General features: G+C 49.6%; 1 protein-coding gene across 3 annotated transcripts in view; it reads right to left on the reverse strand.

The window, feature by feature from the left end:
• ZNF276 (zinc finger protein 276) overlaps positions 1–8,238 on the reverse strand; it is a 50,258-nt gene extending 42,020 nt beyond the window's left edge. For all 3 annotated transcript variants that reach the window (XM_033940385.1, XM_033940383.1, XM_033940382.1), the window contains exon 1: positions 7,836–8,238. In XM_033940385.1, the coding sequence (XP_033796276.1) occupies positions 7,836–8,085 (250 nt within the window). In that variant the 5' untranslated portion in view covers positions 8,086–8,238. The remainder of the gene's footprint in view (positions 1–7,835) is intronic.
• Between the last annotated feature and the right edge of the window lie 3,264 nt (positions 8,239–11,502).

The following is an 11,502-nucleotide window of genomic DNA, read 5'->3' on the forward strand; positions in this document are numbered from 1 at the left end:
TCTGAGACTTGGTTCACGGACTCTCATGGGTGGGATATGGCTATACCGGGTTACAACTTGCTTCGTCAAGACAGAGAGGGAAAGGTAGGGGGAGGGGTAGCACTATACACCAGAGAAGGCATCAAACTTACGAGAATCACAGATGTCAGGTACACCGGGGAATCCCTCTGGGTTAACCTAGCCAGAGGCAATGAAAAATCCCTATACCTTGGTGTAATATACAGACCTCCAAGACAGTTGGAAGACAAAGACACAGAACTAATCAAGGACATTGAGAATATCACTTTACGGGGGGATACGATACTACTAGGGGACTTCAATATGCCCGATGCAGACTGGAACACACTTTCAGCATCTACCAGCGGAAGTAAAAGGCTATTGTCCTCCATAAGGGGAGCACAACTCAAACAATTGGTGTTGGAGCCTACCAGGGCCCAGGCGATACTGGATCTGGTACTCACCAACGGAGGAAGTGTCTCGGAGGTATCAGTGGGCGACAAGCTAGCCTCCAGCGACCACAACATGATATGGTTCGACCTCAAGAAAGGGTTCAATAGATCTAACACGACAACAAAAGTTCTCAGCTTTCGAGGTACTGACTTTAAAGGCATGGGGGATTTTGTCCATCAAGCACTGCGTCACAAAGCAGTGACCAACGATGTGGAGGCTATGTGGTCAACCTTGAAATCAACCCTACACGCAGCAACAGACCGTTACATAAAATCCGTGAGTAAACGGCGAATAAAAAACAGACCTCAATGGTTCACCTCAGAGATATCTGACCTCGTTAAAGACAAGAAACGAGCATTCATTCACTACAAATGCACGAAGGGTAAAGAGGCTAAAATAAAATATATGACTAAGTCGTCAGCAGTCAAACTGGCAGTCAAAGAAGCCAAGCTCCGAGTAGAAGAAAACTTAGCGAATAACATTAAAAAGGGGGACAAATCTTTCTTCAGGTATATTAGTGATAGAAAAAGAAACACAGATGGAATAGTACGCCTCAGAAAACCTGACGGAAATTATGCAGAATCGAACACAGATAAAGCCGAACTACTAAATAAGTACTTCTGCTCAGTCTTCACCTGCGAGGCGCCAGGGTCAGGTCCAAAGTTAAAGGTGAAGCATAACTCGAGAGACCCATTTCAGAACCACGAGTTTACACCCAGTGACGTCTACGACGAACTATCGAAACTCAAGGTGAACAAAGCCATGGGACCGGACAATCTGCACCCAAGGGTGCTCAGAGAGCTGTGTGACGTTCTGGCGGAACCGTTAGCCGTACTCTTCAATCTCTCTCTCAGTACGGGAAAAGTCCCATTGGACTGGAAAACAGCTAACGTCGTTCCTCTGCACAAAAAGGGTTGCAAGGCAGAAGCTGCAAATTACAGACCGGTGAGTCTCACTTCGATTGTGAGTAAGCTCATGGAAACACTAGTCAAACACAAACTAGACACGATCCTTGATAAGGAGAACCTACGCAACCCCCACCAACACGGTTTCACCAAGGGTAAGTCATGCCAATCCAATCTTATCAGCTTCTTTGACTGGGTAACTAGGAGGCTGGACCTGGGAGAGTCCCTAGACGTCGTGTACTTGGACTTCAGCAAAGCTTTTGACAGCGTCCCCCACCGTAGACTACCGAGCAAGATGAAATCAATGGGATTGGGTGATACACTGACTGCATGGGTCAGCGACTGGCTAAGCGGGAGACTTCAGAGGGTGTTGGTTAACGGTACCCTCTCTGAAACGTCGAGGGTGACCAGCGGAGTGCCGCAGGGATCAGTCTTGGGCCCGATCCTTTTCAACATATTTATAGGAGACATGACTCAGGGGCTTCAAGGTAAAATAGCATTATTCGCCGACGATGCCAAATTATGTAACACTGTGAGTGACACCGCAAGTAAAAATGATTTGTCCGACAGCATGAGGCAGGACCTGCTTTTACTGGAACATTGGTCCACAACCTGGCAGCTGGGCTTTAATGCGAAAAAATGCAAGGTCATGCACCTTGGTAACAATAATCCGTGTAAGACATACACACTGAATGGTGAAACCTTGTCCAGGACTACAGCAGAGCGAGATTTGGGGGTAATCATTAGTGGAGACATGAAATCAGCCAATCAAGTAGAGAAGGCTTCATCTAAGGCTAGACAAATGCTGGGATGTATCCGTAGAGGCTTTGTTAGCCGGAAGCCAGAGGTCATTATGCCGCTGTACAGAAGCATGGTGAGACCTCATCTGGAATACTATGTGCAATTCTGGAGACCGCACTACCGTAAGGATGTGCTGAGAGTTGAGTCGGTTCAGCGAATGGCCACCAGGATGATCCTGGGGCTCAAGGATCTCTCGTATGAAGACAGGCTGCACAAGTTGCGGCTATACTCTCTCGAGGAACGTAGGGAGATGGGAGATATGATAGAGACGTTTAAGTTAAGTACTTCTTCACTGAAAGAGTGGTGGACCATTGGAACGAGCTCCCGGAGCAGGTGATCATGGCCAGCAGCATACAAGATTTTAAGAATAAATGGGATGCCCACGTCGGATCCCTACGAGGGTAGCATAGAGGAGGGCAGATTGGGGACGAGTGATAAGAGTGTAGATTAGGGGAGGGTTGTTGGAGTGGGCAGACTTGATGGGCTATGGCCCTTTTCTGCCGTCATTTTCTATGTTTCTATGTAACCATGCAAATGGTATTTGTTTTTTTACTTCATGCAATCGGCAGCTGAAACGCGCCTTTAACACATGCAAATAGCAAGATATATATGTTTTTAGTGTCGTGCCAATTCTATAAAAGTATGGCTTTTGACAGCGTCCCACACCGTAGACTATTAAGCAAGATGAAATCGATGGGGTTAGGTGAGACACTAACTGCATGGGTCAATGATTGGCTGAGTAGAAGACTTCAGAGGTTGGTGGTCAACGGCACCCTCTCTGAGACATCGGAGGCGACTAGCAGAGTGCCACAGGGCTCAGTCCTGGGTCCATTCCTTTTTAACATATTCATAAGGGCTTCAGGGCAAAGCAACACTATTTGCCGATGACGCCAAACTATGTAATATAGTAAGTGAAAGCAATCTGCAGGATAGTATGACGCAGGATCTGCTTACGTTGGAAAACTGGTCCTCGACATGGCAGCTAGGCTTCAACGCTAAGAAATGTAAGGTCATGCATTTCGGCAGCGGTAATCCATGCAAAACTTATACTTTAAATGGAGAAACACTAGCTACGACTTCAGAAGAACAAGACTTGGGAGTAATCATCAGTGCAGACATGAAGGCTGCCAAACAAGTAGAGAAGGCCTCATCCAAGGCAAGGCAAATGATGGGATGTATCAATAGAAGCTTCGTCAGCCGCAAACCTGAAGTCATAATGCCACTGTACAGAACCATGGTGAGACCTCATCTGGAATACTGTGTGCAATTCTGGAGGCCACATTACCGTAAAGACGTGCTTAGAGTTGAGTCAGTTCAGCGGATGGCCACTAGGATGATCTCTGGGCTCAAGGGTCTCTCGTATGAAGAAAGACTAAACAAATTGCAGCTCTACACTCTAGAGGAATGCAGGGAAAGGGGGAACATGATTGAGACATTTAAATACATCACAGGACGTGTCGAAGGGGAAGACGACATCTTCTTTCTCAAAGGACCCTTGGTCACAAGGGGACACCCGCTCAAACTCAGAGGAGGGAAATTTAATGGTGGCACCAGGAAGTATTTCTTCACAGAAAGAGTGGTAGATCACTGGAACAAGCTTCCAGTGCAGGTGATCAAGGCCACCAGCGTGCTTGACTTTAAGAATAAATGGGACATCCATGTGGGATCCTTACGAGGGTCGAGATAAGGAACTAGGACATTAGCACTCAGACTTAATGGGGTGGGTCAGTAGAGTGGGCAGACTAGATGGGCTATAGCCCTTTTCTGCCGTCATCTTTCTATGTTTCTTAATCTAATGCTTGGCTTTGTATACCGAGACTTCAATAGAGGAAAGCTCGTCTCGGTTTACAATAGTTAGTTTAGGCAATAAGAACTATAGAGAAGGAGATATCAAAGAGAATTAGTTACCAACATGCTTAGTGAACAGGATAGTTTTCAAAGACTTACGAAAAAAGGGAAGGGAGACAGAGCTTCTTAGAAAGAGTATAAGATTGTTCCAAAGTTGAGGGAACTTGAAGGTCAAAGATTGACCAAAGATCTTGACTCCTTTGATACCTTTGCTAGAAGGACAGGATAGTTTGAATTGTTGGTCACCCCTTGCAAAAAAGAATCTATAAAGATTCCAAGATAAAGGAACTAGGGGAGTGAATTTTAAAGATGACACAGGCACATTTGAACTGGACTCTGAAATACACAGGGAGCCAATGCAGACTATGAAGCAATGGTATCCCGTATTTTTAACTTCCACCCTTCATTCAATCAGCAGCCCCAGACCTGCCGGTATATACTTTCAACATACACAGTTCAATGCTACCGGCACCTCCAGACCTGATGGTTATTTTGGAACATTAAAGATTAGTGCTTCATTTTGTGTATTACCTGGCAACGTCTGGGCATTGCCCAGGGTGCTCATTTTAATATTAAATGATCTCACTGTACTACATTTACTATACCTGGAGGCTGCTACGGGGCAAGGAAAAGAATGCACAAGGCCAATTTGTGCACTGGAAGTTAAAATACTTGTATGCTAAACTGGTTAGCTCTAGTTTAGTAATAAATGTTAAAGGCACAGTAAATTTAGAGCATCGGGGCCTAAGTTTATGCTCAAGGCAACGAAGGGCTAAGTGATTTGCCCAAGACCACATAGTACAGCAGCAGGATTTGAATTGGGCTTTCTTGTTAGCCCAGTGCTCCAGACACTAGGCTATTCTTCCACATTAGCCCATATTACAAAAAACTGCACTGGCTACCAATGGAAGCGTGAATACAGTTCAAATTTGCATGCATCTGCTTCAAACAAATCTGGGGCCTAGCACCTTCCTACCTGCAAACACACTTCACTCTACACAACCCCACACGAACAACCAGAAACAAAAACATCTTCGCATACCCAAAGATCACAGGCTGCAAATAGAAATCCTACCTTGACAGAACCTTCATGTTCCAAGCTAATAGACAACAATCCTGGCTGGGAAACTACATAAATAAAACCAGACAGACCTACAACGCATTCCGAAAATCTATCAAAACCACTCTGTTTGACAAATTCATCACCTAAACAGACCAATCTGCGCTCACTACGCTTTTTCCCCCTACTAACCCGAAGCAATCTCTCAGGAAACCCCCTTCACTTCCCTCCCCTACAACCCTTTTCTTCTGCAACTTTCCCTTCATGCATTTGTAATTCGCTGAATGTCCAGCCTTCTTTTGATATGAGCCGCCTAGAAGTCATCTAGAAAAATAAAGTTATTATTATTATTATTTTAGTTCTCATCCAGCAACCCTGTACAGTCCTGTCCAACTACAAAATCCCACAATAATGCAAACAGTCACCAAGAACTATGAAGCTGTCAAGATAGTATCTGGCTTTTAAGACTCTGCAGTCTTTCTGGATGATTATCTGCCACCACAGATGCAAAACACTGCCTCAGTCAAAATAAGAAATGCAAAGCCTACCACACAGACCCAGTTATATTAGCACCTCTGTTTCCATTAAAAAATATAAAGGTTGATGTTCAGCAGGATAAGTCAGTAGTTATGTAATCCACTCATATGGACTGCTGGAAAAATTAAAAAAAGCAAAGTATTCTACTTGTCATGCACCTGACCATTAGCAAGTCAATTTTAATGAGACAATGCATTGTCCAATTAAAAATGTACCCAGGAGGAAGTGACATCATAGCCCAGTTAATAACACTCTTTCTAATGTGATTAATTTCAACCTGGTGCTGTCAACAAGCGTCTTATGATGATGACGCCTAAGAAACTTAAAAAATTTTGGTTTGCGGCAGATGCCAGCCCTAAACCAAAAGGCTCAGTAGGGGCCGCGTTCTCTGAACAGAGGAAAAAGATAGCGCCGGTATCCTCCGGTTCAGAGGAGGAAAACGCTTGAATGCTGGTGAAGTCAAGGGGACTACTGTAAAGATGCTGAGTGCTTGGCTGCATGAAATTAAACAGGAGATGGCAGGAGTGTGTGTGAGTAGCAAGTTAATTACTTCTTCCATTAAAGGTCTGGGTGAAGAACTGAGGCCCTACTTCCTGGAGTAGACATAGGGCAGGATGCATAATGCTTCGACCACACAGTAAAAAATACCATGTTGGGAGTGATTTTCTTTTACAGAACTATGCATGCTATGTGTGTGGAACAGCCTGGTAAAACAGAGAAAGAACTGTGCCTAGTGCTTGCTCAGAAAACCAATTGCCTACAGCCGCCTTTCTCCTTTCCTTTGCCCAGTTGATGCCAGCTCTGGAGCCGGCAGGGCGGTGGCTGCCGGCTAAGATGATTTGCGGCTTCCCCTGCCAGTTCTGCTGATCAGAGCTCCCTAATAAGCTGATCATGGCTCCGCAGCCAGCAGGAAAAGCCGTAAATCGGCTGAGCCAATGGCCACCGTTCTACCCTCTGCTGGCTGATAGAGCTGCTGCTAATCTAATCTACCATTTGTGTGTCGCACAAACCTGTGCAGGCTCTAGGCGACTTACAGTGAAAGGAGAGATAGGGGGAGGAGGGGACCGGGGAAAGACAGAAGAAAAGGCTTAAGAAAAGAAGGGGGATAGAAGGAACCTAATTGTGAAAGAGAAGAGTTTTTAGCTTCTTCTGGAATAAGGTGTAGCTAGTTTCCATTCTGATTGCTTCTGAGAGGTCGGTTGTGAGCTCAAATCCCAGTGCTGCTCCTTCCCTTGTGACCCTGGGCAAGTCACTTAATCCTCCAGTGCCCACCGCTTAGAAAGGCGGTATATAAGTTCCCATTTCCTTTCATCAAGCCCAGTCTCCTGTTTCCCACAGTGGCCAACCCAGGTCCTAAGTACCTGTGAGGAACCCAAAGAGTAGCAACAGTCCAGAGCTGAGCTTGTGACATCATAATGCTTCATTCCACCAATGCCTAAGAGCCAACCTTGCCAGTGACATCACAATGGCTTGATTGTCCTGTACTCAACTCACATAAGAACATAAGAATAGCCGTACTGGGACAGACCAAAGGTCCATCAAGCCCAGTATCCTGTTTCCCACAGTGGCCAACCCAGGTCCCAAGTACCTGTCAGAAACCCAAAGAGTAGCAACATTCCAGAGCTGAGACTGTGATGTCATAATGCCTCATTCCACCAATGCCTAAGAGCCAACCTCAGCAGTGATGTCACAATGGCTTCAGCTCACATAAGAATAGCCGTACTAGGACAGACCGAAGGTCCATCAAGCCCAGTCTCCTGTTTCCCACAGTGGCCAACCCAGGTCCCAAGTACCTGTCAGAAACCCAAAGAGTAGCAACATTCCAGAGCTGAGACTGTGATGTCATAATGCCTCATTCCACCAATGCCTACGAGCCAAATTCGCCAGTTATGTCACAATGGCCGAATTGTCCTATACTCAGCTGAAATAAGAACATAAGATTCGCTGCTCCTTGTGATGGTGGGCAAGTCACTTAATCCTCCAGTGGCCACTTTGAAATGCCAAAGCCACAAAAGGGCGGCATAGCAGTCCCCCTCCCCTCCCCCTCCAGAGAAGCCATTAACTGGGCAGAGCGGAACGGCAGCTGTTGTTGGGGGGTTTCCCTTTAGCGCGTGCCAGGGAGAGCTCGCGCATCGGGCTGTGTAGAGCTTCCGGCGGCGCTCGAGCGCTGCTATTGGGCGCGCGCCAGAGCAACGGTCGCAGCCGCTTCGGGAAGCTTCTCGGCGCTGCCGTACCTGAGGGATCGGGACGGGCCGCCTCCGCCCTGGGCCTCGGCTGCCCTTCGCTCCCGTTGCCGTCCAGCAGCGTCTCGGCGCCGGTTTCGCCCTCCGCCGCGGTGCCGCTGTCCCGGCCCCCGGCTCTGGCCGCCCGGGAGGCTCCGCTCCGGCCCCTGCCCGCTCCGGCCCGCTGCCTGCCCTCCGGGTGCCGGTCCAACCTGCGCGCCTGCCCCGCTGTCAGGAAACGTCCGCGCCGGTCCCGCTTCATCTGGAGCGCCGGACGCTTCTCTCCCGCTCCTCTTCCGCGCCCCGGAGACTCGAAGGAGGGCGAGGAGGAAACGACAGCGACCCCTCAAGGCCAGGAAGACTTACTACAGGGGAGAGAAAGAGCGACTAAAGGCCTCGGGTACTTGATGGAGACGACGAGAGTGACACCTGCAGCCTTGGAAGACTTACTGCAAGGGAGAGGGAGAGAGAGACAGAGTGACACCTGCAGCCCAGAAGACTTACTGCAGGGGAGAGAGAGAATGACCAAGAGAGTGACACCTGCAGCCCAGGAAGACTTACTGCAGGGGAAGAGAGAGGGAGAGAGCGACCAAAGTCCTCTGGTACTCGATGGAGACGAAGAGAGTGACACCTGCAGCCTTGGAAGACTTACTGCGAGGGAGAGAGAGAGAGTGACCAAGAGAGTGACACCTGCAGCCCAGAAGACTTACTGCAAGGGAGGGAGAGAGAGAGAGAGCAACAAGAGAATGACACCTGCAGCCCAGGAAGACTTACTGCAGGGGAAGAGAGAGGGAGAGAGCGACCAAAGGCCTCTGGTACTCGATGGAGACGAAGAGAGTGACACCTGCAGCCTTGGAAGACTTACTGCGAGGGAGAGAGAGAGAGTGACCAAGAGAGTGACACCTGCAGCCCAGGAAGACTTACTGCAGGGGAAGAGAGAGGGAGAGAGCGACCAAAGGCCTCTGGTACTCGATGGAGACGAAGAGAGTGACACCTGCAGCCTTGGAAGACTTACTGCGAGGGAGAGAGAGAGAGTGACCAAGAGAGTGACACCTGCAGCCCAGAAGACTTACTGCAAGGGAGGGAGAGAGAGAGAGAGCAACAAGAGAATGACACCTGCAGCCCAGGAAGACTTACTGCAGGGGAAGAGAGAGGGAGAGAGCGACCAAAGGCCTCTGGTACTCGATGGAGACGAAGAGAGTGACACCTGCAGCCTTGGAAGACTTACTGCGAGGGAGAGAGAGAGAGTGACCAAGAGAGTGACACCTGCAGCCCAGAAGACTTACTGCAAGGGAGGGAGAGAGAGAGAGAGCAACAAGAGAATGACACCTGCAGCCCAGGAAGACTTACTGCAGGGGAAGAGAGAGGGAGAGAGCGACCAAAGGCCTCTGGTACTCGATGGAGACGAAGAGAGTGACACCTGCAGCCTTGGAAGACTTACTGCGAGGGAGAGAGAGAGAGTGACCAAGAGAGTGACACCTGCAGCCCAGAAGACTTACTGCAAGGGAGGGAGAGAGAGAGAGAGCAACAAGAGAATGACACCTCCAGCCCAGGAAGACTTACTGCAGGGGAAGAGAGAGGGAGAGAGCGACCAAAGGCCTCTGGTACTCGATGGAGACGAAGAGAGTGACACCTGCAGCCTTGGAAGACTTACTGCGAGGGAGAGAGAGAGAGTGACACCTGCAGCCCAGAAGACTTACTGCAAGGGAGGGAGAGAGAGAGAGAGCAACAAGAGAATGACACCTGCAGCCCAGGAAGACTTACTGCAGGGGAAGAGAGAGGGAGAGAGCGACCAAAGGCCTCTGGTACTCGATGGAGACGAAGAGAGGGACACCTGCAGCCTTGGAAGACTTACTGCGAGGGAGAGAGAAAGAGTGACACCTGCAGTCCAGAAGACTTACTGCAAGGGAGGGAGAGAGAGAGAGAGCAACAAGAGAATGACACCTGCAGCCCAGGAAGACTTACTGCAGGGGAAGAGAGAGGGAGAGAGCGACCAAAGGCCTCTGGTACTCGATGGAGACGAAGAGAGTGACACCTGCAGCCTTGGAAGACTTACTGCGAGGGAGAGAGAGAGAGTGACACCTGCAGCCCAGAAGACTTACTGCAAGGGAGGGAGAGAGAGAGAGAGCAACAAGAGAATGACACCTGCAGCCCAGGAAGACTTACTGCAGGGGAAGAGAGAGGGAGAGAGCGACCAAAGGCCTCTGGTACTCGATGGAGACGAAGAGAGTGACACCTGCAGCCTTGGAAGACTTACTGCGAGGGAGAGAGAGAGAGTGACACCTGCAGCCCAGAAGACTTACTGCAAGGGAGGGAGAGAGAGAGAGAGCAACAAGAGAATGACACCTGCAGCCCAGGAAGACTTACTGCAGGGGAAGAGAAAGGGAGAGAGCGACCAAAGGCCTCTGGTACTCGATGGAGACGAAGAGAGTGACACCTGCAGCCTTGGAAGACTTACTGCGAGGGAGAGAGAGAGAGTGACCAAGAGAGTGACACCTGCAGCCCAGAAGACTTACTGCAAGGGAGGGAGAGAGAGAGAGAGCAACAAGAGAATGACACCTGCAGCCCAGGAAGACTTACTGCAGGGGAAGAGAGAGGGAGAGAGCGACCAAAGGCCTCTGGTACTCGATGGAGACGAAGAGAGTGACACCTGCAGCCTTGGAAGACTTACTGCGATGGAGAGAGAGAGAGAGTGACACCTGCAGCCCAGAAGACTTACTGCAAGGGAGGGAGAGAGAGAGAGAGCAACAAGAGAATGACACCTGCAGCCCAGGAAGACTTACTGCAGGGGAAGAGAGAGGGAGAGAGCGACCAAAGGCCTCTGGTACTCGATGGAGACGAAGAGAGTGACACCTGCAGCCTTGGAAGACTTACTGCGAGGGAGAGAGAGCAACCAAGAAAGTGACACCTGCAGCCCAGAAGACTTACTGCAGGGGAGGGAGAGAGAGAGAGAGCAACCAAGAGAATGACACCTGCAGCCCAGGAAGACTTACTGCAGGGGAAGAGAGAGGGAGAGAGCGACCAAAGGCCTCTGGTACTCGATAGAGACGAAGAGAGTGACACCTGCAGCCTTGGAAGACTTACTGCGAGGGAGAGAGAGAGAGTGACCAAGAGAGTGACACCTGCAGCCCAGAAGACTTACTGCAAGGGAGGGAGAGAGAGAGAGAGCAACAAGAGAATGACACCTGCAGCCCAGGAAGACTTACTGCAGGGGAAGAGAGAGGGAGAGAGCGACCAAAGGCCTCTGGTACTCGATGGAGACAAAGAGAGTGACACCTGCAGCCTTGGAAGACTTACTGCGAGGGAGAGAGAGAGAGTGACCAAGAGAGTGACACCTGCAGCCCAGAAGACTTACTGCAAGGGAGGGAGAGAGAGAGAGAGCAACAAGAGAATGACACCTGCAGCCCAGGAAGACTTACTGCAGGGGAAGAGAGAGGGAGAGAGCGACCAAAGGCCTCTGGTACTCGATGGAGACGAAGAGAGTGACACCTGCAGCCTTGGAAGACTTACTGCGAGGGAGAGAGAGAGAGTGACCAAGAGAGTGACACCTGCAGCCCAGGAAGACTTACTGCAGGGGAAGAGAGAGGGAGAGAGCGACCAAAGGCCTCTGGTACTCGATGGAGACGAAGAGAGTGACACCTGCAGCCTTGGAAGACTTACTGCGAGGGAGAGAGAGAGA

Source organism: Geotrypetes seraphini, chromosome 4, assembly GCF_902459505.1.
Source record: "Geotrypetes seraphini chromosome 4, aGeoSer1.1, whole genome shotgun sequence".
Taxonomy (NCBI): Eukaryota; Metazoa; Chordata; class Amphibia; order Gymnophiona; family Dermophiidae; genus Geotrypetes; species Geotrypetes seraphini.